The sequence below is a fragment of the Sceloporus occidentalis genome, unplaced genomic scaffold (assembly GCF_023333645.1).
Source record: "Sceloporus occidentalis isolate IW3139 unplaced genomic scaffold, rSceOcc1.0.p SCAF_5, whole genome shotgun sequence".
NCBI classification, from domain to species: Eukaryota; Metazoa; Chordata; class Lepidosauria; order Squamata; family Phrynosomatidae; genus Sceloporus; species Sceloporus occidentalis.
The window spans coordinates 157184105-157197569 of record NW_028316985.1 but is presented as its reverse complement, the minus strand read 5'-3'; the positions used below and the strand labels follow the sequence as shown (position 1 = coordinate 157197569).

The following is a 13465-nucleotide window of genomic DNA, read 5'->3' as shown; positions in this document are numbered from 1 at the left end:
ACAAGAGGGAGATAATTAGGTCCAGTAGGCACATGGGATTTAGCTTGTCCATGCAATTCTAGAATTTTCCAGCGTACTGCTGTGGCATATGGAATGTGATTGACCATGAAGAGACTGCATCTATGCTGTTATCAGTGAATGCAGATGTGCCTTGCACAAGACAGATTGGTAAAAGGTATTTCTCTAGAATCCAAAAGCTATCTGGTCCAAAGGAGAACTGTCTTTGTGATCAATCTGTAGTAATGAAGATGAATAACAGCAACTGTGCCTATGATACACGGTTTGTGACAAATTTTCTACACTATTAGCATACTGTCAGCACAGGAAAAGCAACAGTTTGTGATTATACACTCTTTATTTATTTATTTATTTATTTATTTATTAAGCCTGAAATTTGTGTCATAAAGCATCACATACCCTTGAATCATAGTGTATGTTGGAATCTGCAAACTGTATTTTTCTCTTTAATCCACTTAATCCTTGCATAAAATCAGCAGCTGTGCAAGTTAAAAATAATTTATATCATAGCATGACTTGCCCAGAAAGCTAAACTGGTTTATACAGGAAAGGATGCTTATCCTACACACACACACACACACACACACACACACACACACACACACACACACCACAAACATCCTAGACTCTATAATAAATCTAATAATGAGGACTGTTCTATCACTACCATGCTGTTTGGTCAAATCTAATGTTTTCATGTTAAATATATTAAACACAGGTATTTAGCTACTGTCTAGAGAGCCAGTATGGTGTAGTGGTTGGACTATGACTCTGGGTTTGAATCTCTGCTCAAGCATAAAACCCCACTGGGTGACCTTGGGCAAGTCACACTCTCTCAGCCTCAGAGGATGACAATGATAAACGACCTCTGAAAAAATTTGCCAAGAAAACCCTATGACAGGGTTCACCTTAGAGTCGCCATAAGTAAAAAAATGACTTGGAGGTGCACAACAACAGCAGCAACAACATGTGTTACATGTAAAGGAACAGTGTGTGACAGTTGAAATTATCACACGGGAGGCTTGGCGTCCTCCTCACGTCATTAAATCAGCTTTAAACTGTCCAAATTGTGCAATCAGGGTTTACACCCCCGTGCGCTACTCTCGTCTTTCTCCCATGTCTAAAGCGTAATGGAGCCATCCCCTTGTGTTTGTCCTGTCAGTAAAGTGTATTATCCATTATTATCAAATGACAGCTCCATTACACTTTACTCACGGGACAAGTGTGTGGAGGTATGAACCCCAGTCATGCAATTTGGTCAATTTAAAGCCAATTTAATAATGGGAGGAGGACACTAAGCCTTCCGTTTGATAATCTCCAGTATCGGAGATATATGTTACTTTAATTTCTTTACTGCTGAAACACTATTTTCTCTGGATATTATTTCTTGTATGTTTGTTAATCCCTGGTATCATTTGCTAAAACCATCAAACACGTTATGTTTCCAGTCCTCTCAGATAAAAAGAATTACTCCAGGAGGAATAATATTATTCAATTACTACATTCTCATTGCTCAACCCTCAGCCAGAGATCACACAGCACAATTTGAGGCTAGGGAAACAGAAGACTTTAAGATACTTTTGCTGTTTTTGCCAATTCTGGGTTGGCTATAACCTTCAGTATAAAGCATTTACTATGTATACAGGAAGCCAGTCTGCAAGTGTAGTGCTCTCTTAGGATGTCTAAATTCTCTAAGTCAATAAAACATATGGTTCCATGGATATTTTCCAATTTCTACATCTAAATGTGGAATACAGATGTCTTATGTAAAGTGTGAGAGGCTGATAAATTCAGCTTTCATGTAGTACTGTAGAAGACAACTACTCTAGCTTTCTGATTCTTGCAAATAATTAGGCAATCATGGGGGAGAGAGTAATTAATGCTGGGGGCTGGATAAGGAAATCATGTTTCCGCACCGCCCTAACCCTAGTGCGTGCTCGTCACGCACTAAACGGCGGCGGTCCTTCCATACGGCCGCCGCCGTGAGGACGTCACGGCTGCGCTGCCTCTAGACGGGCGGTGCGGACGTCACGGCCTTGCTCCACGCTAGGGCGCTTAGTGCGCCCTGAACATGGAGCAGGAAGGAGCTCCGTTTCAGAGCTCCTTCCTGGTTTAGTCCGCTGGGCGCAGCCTTCAGACGGCCCCAAGCGGCCCCTTTCTCTTCTCCCCACCGCCGCGGGGTGTCCTTGGGGCTTGAAGCCCCAGGGACACCCCTTTTCAGGCTGTGGGGAAGTGGCGTTTTGCTGCTTCCCCGCAGCCTGAAAAGCGGCGGATCGGGGCCTCAGCGGCTGCCGCTCTGCACACTGAGGCCCCGATACACCGGGGAAAGGGGCGGGTGCAGACCCGCCTTAGTTATTTAGTTATACAACTTTAGTTAATGTTCGTATATGTTTGTATATTGTAATGTAATTTTATACTGTTTTAGATTATCTTGACAATTTTAAATTTTACTGTAATTTTTTTTAAAAAAATGTTATCTGTTAGCTGCCTTGTGTCCCTTCTGGGAGAATGGCAGCATACAAATGTTTTTAATTTTATGTTTGAGTTTTCTATTGGATCTGTTGATCACAATACATGACTGTACTGTGCAAATGTAATAAATAAATAAATAAATAAATAAATAAATAAATTCTAGTTCTCAGGACAATGTTTAAAATGCAACCATAATACAATAAAAATGACTGAAGAAAGAGACTACAAAAACGAGATAAAACTAGCAGTGCAAAATAAAAGAGTTCAGTGTACAAAATCAAATTAAAAACTTAAAGTAGGGTTAAAATGCAAAGAAATAAAAGCACTAAAGCTGTTTTAAAATGTCTGGTAAAGTAAAAAGATCTTTTTCTGATGTCTAAAAGTATCATGTAGGTGCCATTCCATAGATGGACTACTGCTTCTGAAAGATCCTCTCTTGAAGTTATTCACCAGGCTTCCTTTGGCTGGAAGTCCCACACTTTTGGATATGACGCCGAAGCAGTTAAGACACCAACTCTGACTATTGCAAGATCAGCATGTCAACAGTTCGAGGCCGAAGTGAGTGAGCTCCCATCACTAGTCCCACCTTCTGACAACCTAGCAGTTCAAAAGCATGTAAAAGTACAAGTAGATAAATAGGTACAGCTTCAGTGGAAAGGTAACAGCATTCTATGCAGTCATGCTGGTCTCATGATGACAGTTGTCTTTGACAATGCTGGCTGTTTGGCTTAGTAATGGAGATGAGCACCACTCCCTAACAATCAGACATGACTTTACAACCTTGTCAAAGGGGAAATCTTTAGCTTTTTAAAGGTAACTGCTAGAGCAGTGTCACCTTCAGGAAAACTGTTTCCTGTTTAAGGCCTTATCACTAGCACCTTGAATCATGCTCTGAAAGAGACTGGCAACTAGTTGAAGCATTGGAACAATATGATCATAGTAGACAGCAGTTCCAGTTAGAGTCTACCAGCCCTGTTTTGAATTAAGTGAAATTTTTGTACTGTTTTCAAAGGCAGCCCATGCATAAATGCATTGCCTTAGTTCAAATGGGAGATTACCAGAGCATGAATGACAATTCCAAGGTTATCTCTATCCAGATAGAATTGCAATCCAATATGATAAAAGCTCCTCTGAATCATTAAGGCTACCTGTCCCTCCAATGGCAATGTTGATCATTCAAGCACAGTGCAACCCCCTCCAGAAAAGGCTGAGCATCACTTCACAGGACATATGAACACTAAGTCTTGCCTGGACTGAGTTTCAGTTTATTTATCCTCATCCAGTCCATTACCTTGACAAAGCACTGATTAAATCACTATTGTTGTTACACATTGTAGGTTTTATTAAATTGTTTTTATTGATTTGTTAAGAAGCTATTCCTTTCAGGCAGACATCTATGGCATGGTGCATTGTACAGTACTTCAGATATGTATTATTTTTTGTAAGGGACAGTATATTTTTGATACAGCATTTCCACATTTTTGGCTGAATCTACCTGAGGTCCATTGCATAGTATTCTTGCCCCAGTCTGACCCATTTACACACAAGAATCCTATTATGTAGCTACATCTGTGCAAGAGAGTGTTTCTATGTGTGCATGTGTTTGCTGTATCAGTTTGTGACTGGTCACACAAGCACAATAATTACAGGGTTTTTGTTGGGGGCAGGGAATATCCACAATGCATGCATATATTTTCATATTTCTTTAATGAAACAACTTTTGTTTTCCTTTCATTTTATTGCCCACATGCACTTTTCTAAAGTGAAGCCCATCGAGAAGAGAGAGGTGAAATGCCTACCTGCATACAAACACCAAATCTATCATGCTTGAAACATCAGAAATTATTTTAGGTGCAAGTTTAGCACTCTGTTACCTGTATTTATTTCAGTATGTTTGGCACATCTTCCATTCAACTGAAATCTGAGGGAATTTGGTAGCCATTTAATATTAGCAATGGACTCTGCATTCCATAACTGAATACTTAAAAGGTACTATTTGAATCCATGGACACAATTAAAACAGTTCACAATGTCAAATTATGACCAATCACTGGGATAATGCACCACTTCTTTTGCATAAAATTACTATATACAGTTCAGCAGCCAATTACGTTTAGTGAAGACTGAATACAAATTCTCATTTGAGAATTTTAAAAAACCCAGAAATTGCGGCAAGAAAATTCTCTAAAATCCAGAGAGCAGACTGTTTTAAAAATCATATTAAATATGTTAATATGTTCAGAAATGCCAGAGTGTTTGGATTATGATTATGGATGACAAGGATCCTCACAAATTTTCATGTTTTCAATGAAAATCCTTTAACAATCATCATGAGATTTTTTGTGTTTGCAGATTTTTTTTAAAAAAATGCAAACAAACTGATTTTATGGGAGTGAGGAAGGTGAGGATTTGATATAAGCACACAATGTTTGCACAAATTAATTATTTTGAAAAACTGCTATCCTATGAAAAATAATTGAAAAATTTGCGGAAAGTCTCATAATCTCAGCAGGAAGAAAACTTGTATATGTGAAAACACAGTGTGTAAAGATTTGCATCCCTGGCTATCACTCAACAACTGTTTTATGAATAACCACTCTTGCTGTAATAAAAATATATTGCTTTTTATGCTTCATTTTATTTCCCCTTGGTCATGTTTCCCTCTGATCACCAATCATGTCTGTATATCAGGAGTATCCTCACCCCCAAACTCCCCAAGAACTTCAAAATTTGGGGTGATTTTTTTCCCTACAAAAATGTCTTCCCATATCTCATAGGTTGTTAACTTCTTGTTTACTTCCTCTTGGGGAAAGGCCATAATAAATGTGTTAATATTTAAGATGCAACAAACCCCCTTTGTTATATATAACATGAATCCCAAAGCTTCATTGGCTGTAGCAGCACTGTATGACACATTCACCTTTACAAAATGGCTCCAGGATGATTTAACTTGTTGGCTACAAACTATATGTCTCTTCTTGTTCCAAGATTTTTCTTCCCTTTAACAATTACATTGATTGCAGATATTGTAAGGAATGTACAACTCCCTGACAGATGTTTTTCCCCTCAAGTAGGTCTGCAATACAGTGATGGAATGCAGCAGAGCAATTTAAATTTATACCTCCTGTTGGAATCCAAAGTTAAGAAATCTTTTTCTAGATTCACCCAATGATATTCACTGATATCCTGATCAAAAGTATTCAGTGCAATTCAGCCTCCTGACCCAAAACAGGGTGCAGCCACAGCTATGGCAGTTGAGAAGCCACTCAAGCACACAGCTTCTGTGTAGTTTTCTGCCATCTGAAAGCAAGGAAGTTCCCACTTCTGAGATGGTCATAACCAAGCATACCCTTACTCCTAAAATCTCAGGCTTAAGGAATTATGGGTTTAAAGTCCAGTTTTCCTTCCAGTATGGCTTCTTCTCCAGGCCACACTATCAAAGTTGCAACAAAGTAGGAAAATTAATCAATGAATCTAATAATATTGAAGCCAAACTGCTGAGCAGAGTTGAAGGACTCTGAATTTATACTCCCCAGACAGACTGGAGTGAAGCCCATGGCTTCAATGTCTATAACCCTAGAAACACCCTTCTCTTAGTTGGCCACTGATTGGTTGCCTCCTCTCTGGCACGCAAAAGTGCAAGGGAGCCTGGGAAAATTCAAGGGAGGGGAAATGCCAGCATCACAGCCAGCAAACCCCCCCCCCCCCAAATAATTCTGAGAGGCCCTTCTTTACTGATGTCTGTTGTATACAGCCATTGAGTATGGTGCCATTAACCCAGATAAGTTGTTTAGTCAAACCATCTGGCAAATTTCTCACAACACACCAATCTTCATTCACATTGGTTCTTCCTTACTTCATAAAATAATAATAATAATAATAATAATAATAATAATAATTATTATTATTATTATTATACATATCCCCCTAATTTGAAGGTTTAAGTATATGCTTGAACATGAAACCTGTTATTGAAACTTCACATACATTATTGTTCTCTGTATCTCAGTTGTCTGAACATCTTAACATTAGTATAACAATATACAACCTATATAACACATACCTTTAAATAAGATGCCCATGGTGATAAATAAAAGGCAAATGCAGTCGCCACTGGCCTGAATGGTCCCTGGATGCGCATCCCATTTTATCCAATGGGGCTCACCCTTCCATGAATAATTGAGACTGGTCTGTGAAAACGGAGGGGTGACTGGAGTATTTCAAGTCCCATATAACCAAAATTTCACCTTTTCAAAATACATTCATCCCTCCACATTCACTGGAGTTAGGAGCACAGGACCCGCGTGAATGTGGAAAAAATACAAACAACAAAAACACTATGTTTTTAGCTGAGAGAATAAATCTCTAGGAATCTTTAGGTCCTCCAGTGCAACTCTGTGGTTAACATCTGCCAGGCATTGACCATAGAATTGCACTGGAGGAGCTGCAAATGCCTAGTGGAGTGTTCTCTCTAGGAATCTCTCTAGGTCCTTCAGTGCGACTTTTGGTTAAAGTTGACCATAGAGTTGCACTGGAGGACCTAGGTAGTCCTAGAGAGAAAATATTAATAAAATCCATGAATAATCAAATCAGCAAAAATCAAAGCTGCAAATGTGGAGGGACAAAATGAGTGTAGTACAACAGCAGCAAACAAAACACCCCTTTCTGAATTTTATTCACAACCAGGCCTTCCATCTGACATGGAACAATTTAACCAATTAAATCACAAAAGGGGCTGTGTTGAGCTTAATGAAATTTATAAAATTGTTTCTTCAACACATTGTTGCTACACCTTGATCATATTCTTCTGGGCTAACAGTTTTGTATCAAAACTGCTTTTCTCATAACAGAAAATATGTTCTTTTTCTTTGCGATACATTTTACTGCTATAAATGTTAGTCTACATCTGCAGCAACCCCATTAACTATATAACTCTAAAATACTAACCCATAAGCTTTTTCACTCTGCTTACTTTGTTTATTTTTTTCTCCCATAGAACACCATCCCTTTAACATTTGAAACGTCTGTCCAACTTTGGCAGTCATGCATGCAACTAATATTTTTCCATTCTACCATACATCTCTTCCCCAGTGATATACTCTATGCATTTCAATTTTGTTCAAGAAAAACAATCTAAAGCCAAATAAAACAATATCAAACTATACAGTTAGTGCAACATGCTCTTCAAAGCCAAATTATACATTACTCTAATCCAAAGCAGCCATGTGTTGAATTCTGCCATATGTCTAGCCTCCACTCTTAACTTCTGCAATGACTAGAAGAATTTATCCATGTCCTGACTGTCTACATTTTCTGATTCCTGTTCCATGTCTCTGACTGCCAGTGGAGCATTGGAGAGGATGCAAAATGATGCAGTCTCAGAATACAAGTAAGTTCTGATAGATACTGATTAATTGAAGTATTTATATTTTATCTTTCCATCATTTTGGTTTTCAAGGAAACTTAATACAGTAGACAGCAATGCAAGATATCAACAACAAAACAAATCAACCAATTTAAAAACAAATAAAACAGGGGAAAAACAATAAATAGCAATGGAAAACCAAACAAAATAAGCTACAAATATAAAATGTCGAAGGCAATAGGCAGTTAAAAGGAAATCGGTATTAAATGCCATCAAAAAGCTCAAGTGAACAGACAGATTTAGCCTGGATGGCTGAAAGGCAGTAATAGCAACAGGAAAAAGAAGGGCTCATGTTGGGCTGCTGAAAAAGCAGTCTGAAGACAGCAGTGATCACATGGAAAGAAAGTGGTGCTGGGAGCAAGTATAGCTGCTGTTTTTATGGCATCTTTGGAATTAACCCTACTTCTGGTTTGGCTCTCAAACAGAAACCCTATCATGAGATATTTCCAAAGCTGTTTCTGTATTTCAGGGGGTTGTGTGGTTCACAAGAGACAACTCCCAGTAAACAAATATAAGTACAGGCATATGTTGAAGTAGTAGGCTGGTTTTTTAGCTCCATCCTGTTCCAATTCACAGTTGACCAAGCAACACTACCTTCCATATCTTTGATGTGTTCATGTAACTTTTGGCTATTCTTTAGTCCCAACTTCTGGCTTGCTGTTCAGCCTTGACCCTTAGTTTGTCCTTTGATCCTGAATCAGGTTTCATCCCTCAGTTCTGTTTCCCTATCACAACTCCTGGCTTATAAACATTTTTTACAAGAGGCCCCTGGCCATAGGCACAACCCAACACAAGGAAAACAGGGACCAAAAATGTTTACTACAGGCCATATAACATGGGGAACATGTAGAAGGAACAAGTTTGGTATCTCTGATTGGCCAGCCCTAACATGGATCAACCCAATACATAAAACAGCACAAAAATGTTTTTTTATATATTTATGCAAGTGACTGCAATGACAAGAACTTGAATTCATATTCTATGAGCAAATTACAGAATGAAGAAACCATGTTTCTAAAGGCAAATCTGCCATATAAGAGCATAAAAAAGCTTGACATGAAGGAAGACGACATCCATCAGACCAGTAAAGCATAAATAATTCCCCACACAACCCCATCAAAGCATCCTGGGAGAAACTTTACATAAACTGATATACTATAATATATCCAAAGGCACAACAATCCATGCACAGTCTTCTGCTGATTTTGCAGTTAAGTTGGATTGGAACACTGAAGTCTAATTTTTGCTACCTGCAAAGGGACATCTTTCATGATCCTGCTGCTCAGTCTTCCTGTTTCTTTGAACCCTTGAGAACTTCAGATAACAGTAATTACTCAGACCAAATTTTTGCTCTGCTTGTCCTGTTTAATGTATGTTGGTGATGACTGGAGACATTCTGCCCAATTCTTCTGAATTTTTTTAAAAATCTAGGAATTGGTGTAATCACACTGAACAGTGAAAGAAAGAATATCTTTGCTTCCATAAGACTTGCCACAAATTGTGAGGAGGCAGAAGTAAACTCTTCTTCCCTCTCCTATGAAAATCACTCAGGGGTGAAGCAAACTGCCCTTCTGTATTTATACTCCCAAGACAGACTAGGGGCAGTGTCTGAGCATGACATTTAGATGCCACACACTCTGACACTGCCCCCATGCAGCCAGGAAGCCACATGGCTGACCACACATGTTGCGGTTTCATGGAGTTTTGTTGGCACAGCATTTACAGGTGCATCAGAAATGCTGAAAAGCCACCACCACAGTGGCAAAGTCAGCTTTTTCACGGCTCTAAAAGGATCGGCTTCCTGCCACTTCTTTTTGAGCTAGGAAAATGCTGGATTGTGGCCATGCGGTTGTTACAGCCTCAATCCAGTAATCAAAGGGGTGGCGTGACACCACTCCTTCAGAGCCATCTGCTTTGCCCCTCATGTACCACAGCATAACTTGTATTAAAAAGTGCATAAAATGTGCATTAAATATGGCTCTATGGGAAAGACAAGCTAACATGAGGCATATTACTTCCATATGGAATGCAAATCAAAATGGCAGAAAATATAAATTAGGCGATCTTGCAGTCAGACATAAACTTGCTGATTTTACAGATTTACTGGTGACTATCAAAACGTAAAAGCAGTACAAAACAGTGGACTATTATTATATCTTTTGAAAAGTAAAAGTTGAAAGACAAGTGTGAACTGCTTTGGGGAATAATGAAGAATGATACAAAATGTATGTATGTATGTAACTGATAAGGCTCACTAGCCTGCCACTCCTGCCCAGTTAACCCCATTATATGTTACAACATAACTGTGTGCACTATTTCAAGTCAGCATTATGGGTTGTGGTCATCAAGGGGAGGGGTATTTTTATAGACTTTCATTTTAATCAATCTCTATCTTTCTTTATATTATTTTCCAGCACTAGCAAGAAATATTTTCTGTTCAACAAGTAGGCTGAACTGCATAAACTGGATGAGAGTTTAGGATGAGAGAGAAGAGATGAACTGTTAGGTTACAATTCTCTATCTCTATCTCTCTCACACATATACACACATCCTCAGAGACTATTGCAGCCTGGGCAGTAGAATATATTTTCCTGCTCAACAACACTTCATACTTGTTCACTTTTACAATTATGGAGCCTGCCTCCATTCTGTTGCATTATTATTCTATCTGTCTCATAAGTACTGGCTGTGTCATTTACTAGAAGGAAAACATTTTGATTTAATATTGAAAGTAACAATAAGATTGTGCTGGTACTCATTTTTGCTAAATTAGCATCTCTGCCTCATGGCCCTGTCATGTACACTACAAAAATAGAGATATTCTGTATTAAAAATGCATTTAGATGTTACTACACTTTATATCTAAGTACCAGAAGGCATCAAATTTATGTAGGTACACAAGTTAAATGTAAATTTCCATTATGGAGCTGTCATGTTATGTGTGTTAACACCAATGCTCTTGGCAAATATCAAAACTTATTTACAGAGTGCTAAGTTAAAACTGCATGACAACTACAATGGTAAAAGTATTTTTCTAACTACAGGATCACTTTCTCCCATACAGTCCACCCCATACACTCAGCTCCTCTGATGGACATTTACTCCTGTCAGCTAGGACTAGGTCTCCTGTCAGAACTTTTACTTCAGCTGCTCCTAGATTCTGGAATGACCTATCAGAAGAGATTCAACAACTGAGATGTTGTTCCCCACCTCAATCCATGGGGAGAGGCAGGTAAGATGTATTATTATTATTATTATTATTATTATTATTATTATTATTACACTTAAACAATTTAATTCCAGTTAAAAGTTAATTTAAAACCTTGTACATAGGCAGATTTGGACAAAGTGAATTAGGCCCCTAAGGCCATGTTTTTACTTGGCATTGGTTTGACATTAGTGTTGGCACAGATGGGGCATCTAAGGGGAAGTAGCACAGAATGTCCTGGCCTATCCCATGTCTGCTCACATATATTGCCCCTTACTAGTGGGACACAGAAGAAGGGCCCTCCATCAGACCTTGACTCTTGTGCAGACATATTTAGGGAAATTTTTTATCAAGGTCCTAAGTTATAGTATTTAAAGCTTTGAACGTCATCATTTGCACCTTGAATTCAAACCAGAAACATTGGAACTCATGAAACACACTCACAATTGCATATTATTTTAGATTGTAAGCCTGAGGGCAGGGAACCGTCTAATTAAAAATAATAATTGTAAGCCGCTCTGATAGCCTTTAGGGCTGAAGGGCGGGGTATAAATACCATAAATAAATAAATATTATGCTACGATTAAATTAATATACAGTATAATAAATGACTCGAGGAAATTGGACACATATGAAAGTGTTCATGGTAGATTCCTAATGCTACATCAAGAGAGAGTATCACCTGTTGTGTGCAGTTTTTACCTTTTATAGTTAATTTTATTTATTTTGACATTTTATTATATTGGAATCACATGTATGCATGTGGGTATGTGGGTGGATGTTTCAGTCTACACTCCTGTTCAGTTATCACTTACCAGGTATGAGTCAACATACAAGTGCTTAGCCCCTGGACTTCATTGCTTTTTTGATCCAGAAAGTGACAAGTCTTAAAAGACTCTCTTTGCATGGAGAGTTTCACAGGGAGATTTTCTATACAAACAGAAGCTTGTTACTTTCCATGGAATGAAAGTGAGGACAAAGGGAAACACGATTAGACTTTTATGTTGATTCAAACCTGCTAAGTAATGCCAGTGTTGAACTCAGAAGACCAAAGTTCAAATCTATGATCAGCCATGCAAACTCACCTTAGACAAGTCACACTGTCTCAGCCTCAAAGTAAGGCAATGACGAACCTCCTCTAAATAAATCTTGCTAAGGAAATCCTATATAGGGTTGCTATAAGTCATAGTTTACTTGAAGAACATGACAACAAAGTACTGGTAGTATCTTATATGTATAGCTATAAAAGAGTGAGGAATGGGTGCAGGGTTGCAGAAAGGCAAGAAGAGACTGGTCATGTGTAAAATTAGAGCATCTCAAAATAAATCTAATAACAAAGCAAGTTAAATTATTTATTTACGTATTTAACCATGACTAAAGAACTTGTCTTACTTGTAGCCAAGTTGTCGACACACCACAGCTGCATCCTTATCAGACCATCCATCATCACAAATTGTTCCCCACTGCCCATTGATAAAGATCTCCACTCGGCCCTCTTTCTTATTTTCACCATCCATCAATCTGATAGGAGGCCCTGGGAATAAATTACAGCTGTTAACTGCATAGCAGAAGTAGCCATCTTGGCTAATTTTCATCACTTCCAAATAAACTGTCAATTGAGACACAGATTCAACAAGGAACTCAGTCTCTTTACATTTGTATAACTTGTAGGACAATATTATTATTCAGCATATCTATATTTTAAGGTGTAGCAATTTTCTTCTCTGGTATCCCAAAGGAAAATCCACCTGCTTTCTCCAGTGACTCCAAACAGAGCCTTTGGGGAAAGGGAAATTAATTTCCCTGTAAGAAAAAATATAATTTCAGAGTCTGTGAAAAAGCCTCAGGAAGAGAGGGAAATAATTTTCATGGAAAATCTGTACATCTCACAATAACACATGCTTACAAACCACCATGAACAGCTAAGCCATTTGCTGGAATCACATTAAGAAAATGGAGAGCATAAGATGAGACAAGCTATAAGATCAGTGACAGCTTCACACACAAAGGCTGAGAGCTTACATTGAGGTGATTGGATACAATTTTACATTCATAATTTTACACAGCAGTCACACAACATGGCCTCACAGCAAACTGCAATGCTGCACAACCCAATTCTCAACCCAATGTGCACGTGCTTCTTCATATGCAATGTGACACATGCACAACTCTGTTTCCACAACCTTGAACTGAATATGTCTTTTTGAATTTATGTGAACTTACACATGACTAAGATTCCATGGAATTACAGCCAAAGTGTTTTTTGCTAGAGAATACTATGTCATGTGGCAGATGGGGACATTATATTTGATCCCTCCTCTTCAGACACAAAACTAGTATGC

The 13465-nt window shown here is 38.4% G+C and overlaps 1 protein-coding gene across 1 annotated transcript in view; it reads right to left on the bottom strand.

The window, feature by feature from the left end:
- Positions 1–13465, bottom strand: part of LOC149313026 (neurotrypsin-like) — a 64848-nt gene that overhangs the window by 15348 nt on the left and 36035 nt on the right. The window contains exon 8 of the mRNA XM_089525892.1: positions 12516–12657. Coding sequence (XP_089382018.1) covers positions 12516–12657 — 142 coding nt within the window. The remainder of the gene's footprint in view (positions 1–12515; positions 12658–13465) is intronic.